This window comes from Moschus berezovskii, chromosome 9, assembly GCF_049115385.1.
Source record: "Moschus berezovskii isolate FMDL1 chromosome 9, NW_MosBer_1.0, whole genome shotgun sequence".
Lineage (NCBI taxonomy): Eukaryota > Metazoa > Chordata > Mammalia > Artiodactyla > Moschidae > Moschus > Moschus berezovskii.
In genome coordinates, this window is record NC_142468.1 from 32859654 (window position 1) to 32875059 (window position 15406).

The 15406-nt window shown below is 37.3% G+C and overlaps 1 protein-coding gene across 3 annotated transcripts in view; it reads right to left on the reverse strand.

Annotated features, from left to right (window-relative positions):
* Positions 1-237: 237 nt before the first annotated feature.
* The window catches only part of KIAA0586 (KIAA0586 ortholog), a 132131-nt gene continuing 116962 nt past the window's right edge, over positions 238-15406 (reverse strand). For all 3 annotated transcript variants that reach the window (XM_055436633.2, XM_088839563.1, XM_055436632.2), the window contains 2 exons: positions 7179-7244; positions 238-579 (listed from right to left, as the gene is read on the reverse strand). In XM_055436633.2, coding sequence (XP_055292608.2) covers positions 428-579; positions 7179-7244 — 218 coding nt within the window. In that variant the 3' untranslated portion in view covers positions 238-427. The remainder of the gene's footprint in view (positions 580-7178; positions 7245-15406) is intronic.

Genomic DNA, 15406 nt, shown 5'->3' on the forward strand with positions numbered 1-15406 from the left:
TATTCTGTTGTACTAACACTTTTTCAATTAATTCCTTATTGAGAGGCATTAGATTGGTACCAATTATTTGCTCTTATAAAAAATTTGGGATGAATAACACTGAGCCACTTAATTTCACAACTAAGTACAGATAATTATATCTATAGAGTAAATTTTTAGATATCAAAATTTCTGCCCTTTCCACTACTCCATAGCTGCCTTAGGATTCTAAGAAATAACACAAGACTCATGATGATATCTATTTAAATTATTTTATTTAAAAATGTTACCTAAATACCCAAATTACACTTTCCACTTCAATAAAAAATTTAAAATTGTTTTTCTGAATATGTTGAAGGACCAAAATAGCCTGAGAGATGGCTTTATGCCCAAGGAACATGACCTCAAAACCAGCAGCACAAGTATTGTACTGGCTCTCACTTCGCATTCAGAAGGTATCTGCTCCTGAGGATTCCGTGTCCCCCTGGACAGTGCCCATGCTCAGAGACTGAGAGCAGTCTTCCAGGTTCACTGAGGGTAGTGTCACAGACATCTTGGCAGGTGATGTCTGAGAAGCGAAGAGTGGAACCGCTTTACCACCTGTAAAACGAGAAACTCATTCAGCTAAAGAAGTGTACCTGAGTACTTAAGTGCATTGAAACTTTCCCAAATAATACTGGGGATCAAAAAGAGAATTGCATTTGGGATAAATTCTTTTCTCAAGGTGCTCAGATCCTGTCAGAGAGATAAAATCACCCTTCTTTCCATACCCACTCCCAGACAATTAGAGACAGTAATTTACAAGTATATGTGATGATCTGAATGTTATGTCGCCCCAAAATTTGTATGTTGAAATCCTAATGCCTAGTGTGGTGGTATTAAAAACTGTGACCTTTAGGAGATGCTTAGGTCAAGAGAATGGAGCCCTCATATACAAGATTAGTGCCTTTATAAAAGAGGCCCCAGAGAGTTTGCCAGCCCCTTCCACCATGTGAGGACACAGGAATGACGAAGAAGTGCCTCAGTCTTGGGACGACCAGCCTCCAGAACTATGAGAAATAAATTTCTGTTGTCTAAAAGCCCCTCAGTCTACAGTATTTTGTTATAGTAGCCTGAATGGACTAAGACAGGATACAAGTGCCCAAAGTCATATTACAGATGATAAATGGTAGAGGCTATGGTTTTTCCCGTGGTCATGTATGGATGTGAGAGTGGACTGTGAAGAAAGCTGATCGCCGAAGAATTGATGCTTTTTGAACTGTGGTGCTGGAGAAGACTCTTGAGAGTCCCTTGGACTGCAAGGAGATCCAACCAGTCCATTCTAAAGGAGATCAGTCCTGGGTGTTCATTGGAAGGACTGATGCTAAAGCTGAAACTCCAATACTTTGGCCACCTCATACGACGAGTTGACTCACTGGAAAAGAGTCTGATTCTGGGAGGGATTGGGGGCAGGAGGAGAAGGGGATGACAGAGAATGAGATGGCTGGTTGGCATCACCGACTCCATGGACGTGAGTTTGAGTGAACTCTGGGAGTTGGTGATGGACAGGGAGGCCTGGAGTGCTGTGATTGATGGGGTCGCAAAGAGTCGGACACAACTGAACGACTGAACTGAACTGAACTGAACTGAAGACCAAGTAGGGAAGGCAGTTTGAAATGAAGAATTCATTAATGTGTTTAAAAAGGAAAAAAAAAAAAAGAGTTGACTATATATGTGTATCTGCCAATAGCCTAATTCATCCCTCTAAGTTTAAAAAGCACATTGCTTAAGAATATAAAGAATGCCAACTTGGTACTGTTTAAGACCCAAAAACCCTTACTTCAAATTTCAAATTTCATGGATTTACCATATATACATAATAATAAGCATTTAAAACGCAAATCATCTTAAATAATCTTATAGATATCCTTGAGTCAAGAGTCATTGTAATTGACTTTACAACAGTCTTTAAAATAGTTTCCACAGTAATAAAGTGATATTTTCCATCAGACTTTTATAGGGACCACCGTAAAAGAAGTCAGTTTTGGAGATTTCAATGATGACTCAATCACAGCTGTCCAAGATGATCAAAATATTTGTAAAAGACAGATTCCTTTCATACTACGATGTCTAACAATGATTATTTTAACATTACCATTCCTTTCTGTTACTTACATCAATTTCTTTTTTTTTTTTCATAAAAGAGGAAAGGGAAATAAGATTTGGTATCACTATATCAATATCACAAACAAATGCACCAGCATAATCCTCTAAGAAGAAAGCAATTCTTATGTCATTTTAAATAGAATATTTTAAATAGGAAAAGAATTCTTGAAATCTGGCTCTGTCAGGATATGATAAAAATTAAAATTAAGAAACAATAAGAACTTAAAAAAATCTTCATAGTACATAAGCATTTAAATATTCTGACATTTTACAGTCATGATGTAGAATACTCAAGGAACCAAGAGTAGTATCCAAGACCAGAGTTTACTTTGTCAATAAAGTAAAAAGCAACACAGGGCACAACTAAGGCTTGAGAACAAAATGAATGGTCAACCTGTAGATTTAAATGCTATCTTTCCTCAATTAAGAAAAAATTTCATTCCTTCCATTACTCACATACCTGTCAAAAACTACACTGTTACCAGACATTCTTCTTTTCTCTGTGATCCAATTTCATAAAGCTGCTTTACATGTGCCTTTATTTTCTACTCTGAGCATTAGATTACAGATTAGATTGCCCAATGACGTAACAACAGCTGTAACTGTTTTTTTTGGACCCTGAAGAAGTTCCCAAGTCTCAAGGAATATACTAAATTCAATTATTATAAAGTTATGTTAATTCCTGTAATTACTATCTTACATTTATACAGCAATTACAATTTTGCAAAAACCTTTTCCACATCATCTTATCTCATCCTGATAGTAATTCTGGAAGAAAGACAAGGTAAAGATAACTGAGGCAGAGAGATATCAGAGTGGGCCTTTCCAGTCTGCTCTCTAACAGCATATGGCCTTTCCATATGCTCACTAACTAAACATCTATAAGAGTCTATTATATGTGTGACGCTAAGACAGTGTTAAGAAGATACACAGGTGAGAAAGAAACAGTCCTCATCTTCAAGAAGCTTAAAACTTAGCAGTGTAAGTAAACATGTAGAGGAATACTTGGTTTACATTAAGTGAAAGCAACAGTTGAGCTAGGACTTAAAAGATGTGGAAGGCAATGAAGGAAATAACAAAATAAATGATAACAGAAATAAGAGAAGGATAAAGAAAAGTGAATAAAGAGAAAACAGAGGAACATAAAAGGGAAATGTTAGATAAGGAGATCCAAAAATGAAGAGTCACACGAGGTAAGAGATGGTTTTCAAGAAAAAGTCTAGTATAATTCATCTAATTCATACTCATCACTTTCTGCCTGATACCAAATACGTTAATTACCCATATAAAAATCATTATTTTTAAGGTGGTTGAGAGAAATTCCATTTTAGAAGTGGTATGTAATGGTAGGGATACCCAAAGAGAGGAGCAGTGATAAAGTTTCAAGCACAAATCCTTGATGATTGGTCAAGTCTGGGACCCAATTGAAGTCTATTGTTCAGTCACCTGGGAATGGTCCCATCCAGACTGTCAGTAAGGCTTTCATGTGGAAAGGAGTAAAAGGGGAAGGGGAGGAATAAGAACATGGATTCTGTGACACAGCAGAGCTGGGCATACCCACTCGTTCACTCGACAACTATCAACTGAGCACCCACTATGTTCCAGACTCTGGAGATTCTGAAGAAAAGAAAAGCTCTAATCTCACTGATATCATATTTCAGATAGGGGTAAAGAGCAAATGACAAACAAATAAGGAAACAAACATATACTATGTCAGGTTGTGCTATAGTGGTAAAGAACCCACTCGCCAATGCAGGAGACATAAGAGACCCAGGTCAATCCCTGTTTTAAGCACTTGGTTTTGGAAGTGTCAATCCCTGGGTGGGATAGATCCCCAGGTGGAGGAAATGGAAACCCACTCCAGTATTCTTGCCTGGAAAATCCCATGGACAGAAGAGCCGGAGGGCTACAGGCCATGGAATTGCTGAGTTGGACATGACTGAAGCGATTTAGTACAGGAGGAAGAATGAGTGTTGAGGGACTTTGAGAAAGTTACATAATTTTCAAAACCCTTGTTTCCTCACCTACATAATATAGGTTAAAGTACCTACCTCCAAGGGATTAGTGAGGATTAAATGGGATAATGGATATAAAGTGTTTTGAATAGTGCTGGCACACAAAAAGCACTTAACACAGATTAGCACTTGCTTTTAAGAAACTGGAAAGAAACTATCCTAAGAGGCAATGACTCTTAGGGTTGGCTGCAAAAGGTAGGTCAACTTATGAGAGAGGGATAAGAATGTGTCACTGAAATACACTAAGGAAAAAACCCCACGGTTCTAGAGGGCCTCCAAATAATTATGCTAATTTTAACTCTAGTAATTGTGTTTTTAATCAATGAATTACATAAATAAAATGTATCATCTTACCTAAAGGGTTTATTAATGTACATTTTGGAAAGATTTTTTGAAGTGCTCATTTATACAAGTAAAATCAGAGTTTTAGAACTTTAAAAGAGAACTTTTTAGGCTGGAAACATTTTTTTAAAAAGCATCACTGTTAACAGGCACAAAGTATAACATTCATATCCAGTTATGATCCTCACAGAGTTCAATTTTTTTAAGAAAAGACATATCTTAATAAATCATCATTAAAGCAAACATAAAATTTCTACCTCTATTAATGTAGTTTGATGGTTTCAAAGCTTGACTTTTTAAATTTCCACAGTCATGTCATTACTCTATGATGTAATTGTTTCAACAGCTGTTTTCAGATTTGTTTTAAAAAAAGGAAAACTATTCCCTGATTCCGTGGGTAGGCAGTACGTCATTTAACCTGGCATGCATTTAAGCTGCAGGTGTCATTGAGCAAGACCATGTATTTGAAGCGTCCTAAGACAGGCTTTAATATATACTTTCTAGACATTTGAAATTCAATTTTTTGCTTTAAAAGTACTTAAAATTCATAAAGAAACTCTGTTTTCTGTATCTTCTTATAAGACTAACGAACAGAAAATCTAAAACTAATAAAGCAATAATTTAAGATTTTTAAAAATACATATATATATATAACTTCTCAAAGTTTTTTAGGTTTAGATAATCCATTTCATCAGTAGGTTTTAGATTCTGACTCTAATCTTCTAACAGTCGGTAACCCATTATTATGTTTCTGTTATTTGCAAACTGAGAGGAATCCAAACAAAGCATTCTCTCCTAAAACAACATGAGACAAGCAAAGAAAAGAAGAAAAAAATTCCTCAGTAACTTCACAGAAGAATGCAGCACCGGACACTCCTTACTTGGATCCAGTAACTGCATGTGGCATAAATCATATAAATAAAGTTATGGGATTCTTCTATGAGTAGATGAATAGATAGTACAGTGATTTTAAACGGTTTGGATTTGGGTATTTCTTTGTGCATATAAAGATAGGTTTCTTATAAACTCATTTAAAAATAAAATGAAAAAGGGAACAAAAACTGTAATAATCTTTAACCTAAGTACATGAAAGATCTCAACCTAAAGTCCAAGGATGGGTGATCATGGATCTATGAATACCCTGAAATCATACGCAAATAACTTTCATAGGAAATACTTTAATATTTATATGGATTCATATAAATACAGTCTGGAAGGAAGTCAGGTAGTCATAGCTATCAGTGTCTCTCGGGGTCTGTGGACCCTAAACACTTAAGAACATGTGCAGATGAAGCACATTCTCTGGGTTGTTCTTCCAGCCACAGCGGTGAAATACATGGGTTCCTCTCCTGTACACTGTTGATGACTTAGTCTCAGGATGGCAACTCCACTGCAGCACTTAGGAAATTGCATTGCAATTATTTACATGTCTATAACTTCCTTTGGACAATATATTCCTTAAAAGCAAGGACTGTGATTCATATTATTATTATTTGTTTGTAGGTCTATTGCTCCTATTAAAATGTGCCCTATGAGCAAGCCAACTTTGTCTTGTGTACCTCTGTATTCTACAAAGTTGCAGCATAATGCTAGTACATGCTGGGCCTTAAAATGATTGCTGAACCAAGCTGATTTGTTTCTGCCTAGACAGTCTGTGGTTCCTCACAGCTAACAGCTTGCTTAGATTCATGTTGACCAGATCTTGTCTTTAAGATTAGCGAGTTCCAGCAACACAGTTGCTTCCCAGCTGTCTATGAAAATGTTACAGTATTTCATCTGTGCTTTATTGAGTTCTTGAAGCATTTTTCCTGTCCACTCTGGGCTCATCTACTCTTGCTTAAATTCCTTGCTTAAGCAGCTGCTAAACTATCCTGCTGTATTCAATTTTCCTCACATACTTAACCCAGCCCTGCAGAGTTTGCAATCATAGCTTCCGTGCTTGAGAACAAATACTACAAGTTTTGATGAAGATGATGTCTGGTCATTTGATGTTAAGTACATAGTATGAAAATTTAGATTTGCCTCTGCTTCACAGAATTAGTCACTATTAAACATTTCTTTCCTTACTTTCATGTTTAAAAGTGATTTAAAATGTTTTATAGTCTCATCCCAAAATGTGTTTTGGACATATAAATCCTATTACATTTTTAAAGTTTTACTATTGCTTCTGTTTTTTAAATGAGTTGACAAATGCTTAGTTTTAAATTTATAATTTAAGATAAAAATACAGCAGTTCCTATAGAAAGAATAAATGTATCGGCACCTGTAAAAACAACTCCAAATCTTTTTTTCTCCAAAAGCAATAGCTAATGTGAAAGATTTGTTTCTTCTTATGCCAGGTTCCAGCTGCTTCACTTTGTTTAAAACTGACTTCAAAGTTTAAACAGTGTCCTGTCCCAACAAATAACCTCCCCCAGATGGAATAATCTGGAGTACTAGCCTTGGTGCTCTGAATACCACACCTGCAGCCTTTTAATTCAACATTTTATAAACTTTCATAGAGGAAATGATAGATTTTTTGGTCCCCTAACTTTTGGAGAGTTGAGTTTAGTGTATGAAGGCAATTTTATACTTGGGATGAATTTGGAGATATTTAGAAGAATAAAAAAATGGAATTATTGTTTCTACTATGTTGATTATTATGAGAGAAAGAAGGAAATGAAAAAAAATTGAAATGTTTAAAGTAAAAAATCTTACCTGTAAAGAAAGATGTGAGGTACAGACTGGGCTCAATTTGTGTCTGATCCATATCACCTGCTGAAGCTACAGTTAAAAAAATTTTTCATAAGAAAATCAGTGAAGCATAGAAATAATCATGGTTTCTTCCACTTAAAAACAAACAAACAAACCCACAAACCAAATGCACTCCCACAGTTAGTTTCATAAAACCAGGCAAACAGAAGCCTGACCTTGTGGCCTTAATATAAAAATAGAAATTAAACAGCTGAATTTTAAGGACTGTCAATAGGATAATACTTTACCTAATAGATTATTATCTTTATGCATCAAAAATTAGGGAAAAGGATCATGAGAGAATTTGCGTTATTATTTGTATTAAATAAGAGAAACTCATGGGCCATTTCTTCCAAAGCTAAAAGTTTTCACAGAGTCCCTTACTTAAGGATTTAATCGTTATAAATGAACTTTATCCACCTCACTACAACTGACTCAAATTTTTTCCTTTTTATAGCTGAGTAATATTCCATTATATATATATATATATATATATGTACCATAACTTCCTTATCCATTCATCTGTCAACAGACATCTGTGCTGCTTCCATGTCCTGGCTATTTTAAATAGTGTTGTAGTGAACACTGGGTACATGTGTCTTTTACAATTATGGTTTTTCTAAGGTATATGCCCAGTAGTGGGATTGCTGGGTTATATGGCAGTTTTATTCTTAAGTTTTTTAAGGAATCTCTATAATGTTTTCCATCGTGGCTATATTAATTTACATTCCCACCAACAGTGCAAGATGGGTCCCCGTGAGGTGGATGAACCTAGAACCTGTTATACAGAGTGAGGTAAGTCAGAAAAAGAAAAGCAAATACTGTATATTAAAGCATATATATGGAATCTAGAAAAATGGTACTGATGAACCTATTTGCAGGACAGGAATAGAAACACAGACATACAGAACAGAGTTGTGGACACAGTGTGGGGAGAGAGTGGGACAAATTGAGAGAGTAGCACTGAAACATATACATAACCATATGTAAAACATATAGATAGCAGGAAGTTGCTGTTTAACACAGGGAGCTCAACCCGGTACTCTGGGATGTGGTGAGGAGGGAAAGGGAGTTGTGCTTACTGCTGCTGCTGCTAAGTCGCTTCAGTCGTGTCCGACTCTGTGCAACCCCACAAATGGCAGCCCACCAGGCTCCTCCGTCCCTGGGATTCTCCAGGCGAAAACACTGGAATGGGTTGCCATTTCCTTCTCCAGTAGTGCTTACTATGATGTTACTATTAGATACTATCTACGGTCACTTTCCCTCTGCCTTTAAGTTTCTGAGCGAGGGAACAAAACTTACTGCTAGGCGTTTTTCAGATTCTATAATTCAGAGTGTATAGAATCTGGTATATAAACACAGAAACAAAGGTATCAATACTATCTCAGAGATCCCTTCCACTGAAGAAGCACTTGTTTGTAGCAAGTAAATTAAGAGGCAGTTTTCTCTGAAGTGGTTGCCTGAGAGCCCAGAATTCAAACTTACCTATTGTGTTATAGTAAGAAATAAGCAACACCATCCCCTTTCACACTAAACAAAACAGGGTGGAAGCTAAAAAAAAAAAAAAGAACCTACATTTTTTCTGTTCCTACTACACTGGTATGTAAGATAAAAAAATTTTGGCAAGTAAATAACAACCAGACACTCTTATTAGAGAGACAGCTGAAAGCTTGTGGCTAAGAGCACAGATTCACAGACTAAGCTGCTGATACTGCTAAGTCATTTCAGTCGTGTCCGATTCTGTGTGACCCCATAGACGAAAGCCCACCAGGCTCCCCCGTCCCTGGGATTCTCCAGGCAAGAACACTGGAGTGGGTTGCCATTTCCTTCTCCAATGTGTGAAAGTGAAAAGTGAAAGTGAAGTCGCTCAGTCGTGTCCGACCCTTAGCGACCCCAAGGACTGCAGCCTACCAGGCTCCTCCATCCATGGGATTTTCTAGGCAAGAGTACTGGAGTGGCTTGCCACTGCCTTCTCCGACAGACTAAGCTACCTGAATGCAAATCATAGTGCCGACTTGCCGTGAGGTCTGGGAGAAACACCACACTGTGAAGTATCACCACTTTGTGCTTCCATCTCCTCTTCTAGCTCACAGGTTTCTTATGATCATGAACAAGAACGGTATATGTAAATTAAATAACCTACAGCAGTGCCCACAGAGGCACTTAGCAAGCAGAGAAGGCAATGGCAAGCCACTCCAGTACTCTTGCCTAGAAAATCCCATGGATGCAGGAGCCTGGTAGGCTGCAGTCCGTGGGGTCGCTAAGGGTCGGACACGACTGAGCGACTTCACTTTCACTTTCACACAGTGGAGAAGGAAATGGCAACCCACTCCAGTGTTCTTGCCTGGAGAATCCCAGGGATGGGGGAGCCTGGTAGGCTTCCGTCTATGGGGTCACACAGAGTCGGACACGACTGAAGTGACTTAGCAGCAGCAGCAGCAGCAGCCTATGATTATTTTCTAACTTTTCCCAATTGACAAAAGAATTGCTCTCATTAAAGCAATCTTTCCAAAATATGTTTTGACGGGGAGATTTTTTGTTTAAGAAAAAGAAAAAAATACCAGTCACATATTAGAGCAGTAGAGTTGTAAGGGATCTCAGAGATTATCTTATTTTTACTAATAAGGAAAGCACAATTCAGAAAGGTTCACTGACAAATCAATGTCACAAGTTGGCTGTAGAACTACAACTCGTAAGAAGAGGTTCTTTCCCCACCACCTAACATTTTCATACTCTTCTACTGAGATGTATCTTGGTAGATATTGAGCTATTGAGACCTGTAAGAATAATCAGAAATTATCTGTTCTACTTTTTAAAAAAAGTTATGAAGGAAAGAAATATATAGTATGTTCAAGAGCATAGCCGTTGATTTCGGAATTGGACTTGGTTTGACTCCCAGCTCTATCATTTATTAAGTGTGTAACCTTAGGCAAAATATGTAACTTCTTTGAGCCTCAGGTTCATCAAGTGTGAAATAAGACTACTATTAACATTACCTACCTAACTGGATTGATTAAAGATCTTAGCAAAGTACGTGACATAAAGGAAATACACATAAATGGTAGCTATTACATATTTTCATTGTTGTTACTATAACCATAAACAAAACTCTCCTTTATCCAAACTAGGAGAGAATATTTCTACAATGATTTCTAATGGGGAAAAAAAGACTACTATGTCAATACCAGAGTTGACTATTGTCATTTTTTCCTATAACAAGTAGCTGCCTCATAATTCTCACTTGCTGGTGACAGGGTTTGCTGGAAGTTTGTACACTGTGCTCTGTAGGTGACAATTAAGGTAGCAAACACAACCCACACCCTGGCAAACAGGATTTGAAAGCTGTTTATCAAGTTTGTTAGTTCTTACACTTCCTCACCCTGCTGTTCAAAACTGAAGAAACATAATATTCATTGGTATTCAAGTCAAAGAAAGAAGAGAAAATTTCTAAATATTTTATTTATAAATTTCTATTAACATTTCTATGGAAATTCCGAGTGGGTAGTTTTGACTAAAAATTGAGTCATAAATTACCTGTGAATATAACTTATCCTTTTAGCTTCACCACAAAAGGCAAATGTGTTAACTTTATTTAAATGTTTAAAACTACCAGGGAATAAAAACACATGATCTTAGATCTGAAAATAGACTCAAAGGCTCGGAAAGTAGGGATACTCCTGAAAAAGCCTTAAATGAGGGTATACTGAGGGCACGGGGATTGAACCACCTGTACACTAGACTGCTTCCAGTCGCTGTGTTTCAGCACTTAAACTTATTTTAAATGGTCTTTCAAAATCTTGTAGCTATATGGTGTCAACATGAAAGCAAGTCATCGTATTTCAAAAAGTGGTATTTTTAAAAGGATAGGAACTTAGGCTTTATGTTTTACTCCTGTATTTAAAAAATTTTTATGTTTGGTTGAAAATTTATCTTCCACTGTGTAATACTATCTTTAGTAAGAACCACTAGTATACCAATACTTAAACCTGTAGATCGTTACATTATTATTTTAAACAAATTCTTTATGTATTTAAGAAAACCATACAGTACTATAAGACTGTTAACTGCAAAACAAGGGTGTAAAGATGAAGGCCTCCAAAACAGGAATTTTTTTAACCCGCAAAACAAGAGTTTTTAAATGAGTGGCACCCAGAATTTGAAACCAAATCTAACAAGCATAAATCTAAAATTAGTAACAATCGGAATAGCTGGAATGTTTATACTAGCGTGCTCACTGAAGGAAAAAAAGGGGGATATTAGGTATATTATTAAATATAGAAGTTAATACTTTTCAAACAAATATGTTACTCATTGGCTGCATCTCTGATAGGTATACAACTCTTGCCAATAATAGCATTTTCAGAAATAGTATCTTGGCAGCATAAAAGCTTATATTCAACTGACAGGAAGCTGATTGGTAATTCAGAAAATAGATGACCCACCTATTCTGAATGCATACTATGATTTATTTGAATAATGTACACTTAGTTATTAAGGCTCATTAAAAACCATTTAAGTGCTTACTGAGCAGTGTAATGACAAAGAGAGTTCCTGCCTTTTAGTGGCAGGAATGTCTAGAGGGACATTCCAGCATTAAAATCTGGTTGCAAACAGAGAGACTCGATGTTTTAGTAGACAACTTTATCTACAAGACACTTCCTGCTGGTTGAACAGCCTGTGACACAGCTACTAAAACAAATTCCTCTCAGATAATTCTTTATAAAAGCATGCCATAATGGTTTGAAAACTAAAGGAAACTTAAAAATTACAATAGGTTTGCCCCATGAAAGAAGCCATACATTCAGTGTGATTTCATTTTTTTAAAGTACAAAGCCAAGAGAACTAATCTATGCTGCTAGAAGTCAGAACAAAAAAAAATGTCAGAATGGTGGTTAGCTTTTCGGGGGTGGAAGCTGTGTCTGAAAGGGAACGTGAAGGGGCTTTGGAGATGCTGGCAATATTGTTTCTCAAATACCTAAGTGTGCTCAGTTTCTGAAAGTTCTTTCAGCTGTACAGCTATGTGTACTTTTCTGTATGTATATTATACTTCCATAAAAAGTTGAAGTCAAAAAAAATTCAACAGGTTAGTTTCAGTTCAGTTCAGTCGCTCAGTTGTGTCCGACTCTGCGACCCCATGAACCACAGCACACCAGGCCTCCCTGTCCATCACCAACTTCTGGAGCTTACCCAAAGTCATGTCCATTGAGTCAGTGATGCCATCCAGTCATCTCATCCTCTGTCGTCCCCTTCTCCTCCTGCCTTCAATCTATCCCAACATCAGGGCCTTTTCAAATGAGTCTGCTCTCTGTATCAGGTGGCCAAAATACTGGTGTTTCAGCTTCAACATCAGTCTTTCCAATGAACACCCAGGACTGATTTCCTTTAGGATAGACTGGTTGGATCTCCTTGCAGTCCAAGGGACTCACAAGAGTCTTCTCCAATACCACAGTTCAAAAGCATCAATTCTGCAGTGCTCAGGTTCCTTTATAGTCCAACTCTCACATACATGACCACTGGAAAAACCATAGCCTTGACTAGATGGACCTTTGTTGGCAAAGCAATGTCTCTGCTTTTTAATATACTATCTAGGTTGGTCATAACTTTCCTTCCAAGGAGTAAGCGTTTTTTAATTTCCTGGCTGCAATTAGCATCTGCAGTGATTTTGGAGCCCCCAAAAATAAAGTCTGACACTGTTTCCACTGTTTCCCCATCTATTTCCCATGAAGTGATGGGACCAGATGCCATGATCTTAGTTTCTGAATGTTGAGCTTCAAGCCAACTTTTTCACTCTCCTCTTTCACTTTCATCAAAAGGCTCTTTAGTTCTTCACTTTCTGCCCTAAGGTAAGTTTCATCTTACTGTTTTAACCTGTTTTCCAATGAATGAAAATGCCACATAACTAACTGTACCAGGTAGCCTTTCACATCAAGTTAACATTGGCAGCGGGCCACTGCTGACTACAAGGACAAATTCCTATTTCTTTTCTTAAAATCTTGAAACAACTGTGAGCTGAAATTACTCAGAAAGTGAAAAAAAGCCAAAGTCACTTAAGTAGTATCTGACTCTGCAACCCCACGGACTGCAGCCCACCAGGCTCCTGTGTCCATGGGATTCTCCAGGTAAGAATACTGAGGTGGGTTGCCATTTCATTCAGAAGCAGAAGGTAAGTAGGTAAGTTCTGGTTGTTGTCGTTGTTGTTCTCGATTGACTCTCACAAGTCTAGTTTGACTTACTACTTAGGATACCTGATGCTGCAACAATGAGCCATTCAATTTAATTGAAAGCTCAAACGAATCTCATTTTAACTAATCTTGAAAGCGTTTCTAAAATATCAATACATTTTATAAAAGCCACTTATTTCCTTATTTTGACTACAAAAAAAGTTTGCTCTTTCAGCTTACATCTATAAAGCAATGACATCACAATGACATTTAAACTCAACTATAACTCTTCATGGAGAAGGCAATGGCACCCCACTCCAGTACTCTTGCCTGGAAAATCCCATGGATGGAGGAGCCTGGTAGGCTGCAGTCCGTGGGGTCGCTAAGAGTCGGACACAACTGAGCGACTTCACTTTCACGCATTGGAGAAGGAAATGGCAACCCACTCCAGTGTTCTTACCTGGAGAATCCCAGGGATGGGGGAGCCTGGTGGGCTTCTGTCTATGGGGTCGCACAGAGTCGGACACGACTGAAGCGACTTAGCAGCAGCAGCAGCAGCATAACTCTTAATCAGTAGTAACTCCTATAACTTTAATCACGCAAGGCCACAGATTGTTTAGAAGGTCACTATTATCACATCCTTATAAACAACATTTGATAGCAAACAAAGCTGAAAGCAAAGTAGGTCCCTAATATTTACTTAACAGTTGAATCTGAGTGTTTTTATAATTTACACCCAGAAAATTCATTTTCTGAGATGGAAATTCTTTCTAATGAAAACTTCTCTCAAACTATGGCCTGTGACTATCACTAAAAATACAGTGTATTATTTGTATAGCTTTTACAGTGGATTTTGCCATATCTAGTCACTCCTAACTAAATTTGGAAACAAAAATTAAATGTGACACGGTGACCAGTTCACTTCCCCCCAAGGCCAGACCTGGTAATTTGAAAAAAAAGAGTGAAAGAATGAAAAATGAGCTTTCAAATACAGGAAGCCACTAGAAAATAAGAACAACACCATTTCATATCCTAAAATTAGAGCTTTAAAGATTTTGTGTTGACTAGTAAGTTTCAGGGTTGGGGGAAGGGAGGCAAGGGGGATTTCTGCTCACTGTACACACGACACCAATGGGAATAAGGGCCAGTCCGAGTTCTATGTTACCATTACTGTGGGCAATAGTTCCAAGCTGTGAGGCACAGCTGTACGGGCCCCGCCAGCAAGGCCATGGCAGCAGTGCTTTGATAGCGTGGGGCCCTGAAGTGTCAGGATATAGAGAAGACAGCAGTTGCTGGCTGTGAAAACAGTCTGATACAAACCAGATGGGAACTTACTAGATGGGCAACACAAAGGAAAACAATTGGTTCATTCAACAAAGTCAGGCCCCTGCCCCACAGAATTCACAGAAGACAATAACAGTCACCCAGAGCTGATGCAAACAAGAAACAGTTATGTGGTTACAGTGTAAAGAATTGTTTTTCCTCAGACTAAACAAAGTTTTGCTTTCTAATTCTGATATTCATTAATTGCAGTTTGGTGTACAGGCCTTTCTGCCAAAGACAAATATTTCATTTATACAAAAAATACTTTTGTGACACTGAGAGAAATATATGAGGACATAGAAACTAATTTTGTGCTGCTTCCTGTAAAGTGCTATGAACATAGGTTAAGCTATTTCAAGAAATTGGTAAATTTAGAAAATGATTGATTATGCTGACACAGCAATTAGAAAATATCCAACATAATATTTCCATGACTTCCTAAGTCTGATTTGTTTTAATGTAGGAAGAAAAACATGAAGGCAATAATCATAGGCTCCTGGAATTACATTTCTACCTAAATGATTTTTTCTGACTTTATTAGATGGGACAGTATTATTGTAATTATGTTCACAGTGAAAAAGTGCCAGAGTTCTCTACAGACTTAAACTGCGTGAGTGTCATCACACTAACAAGTACCTGTTCATCTTTCTTTTTTTGGTACCTCTCAATCTTAAGTTGACAATATAATAAAGATTAACAATTCAATTT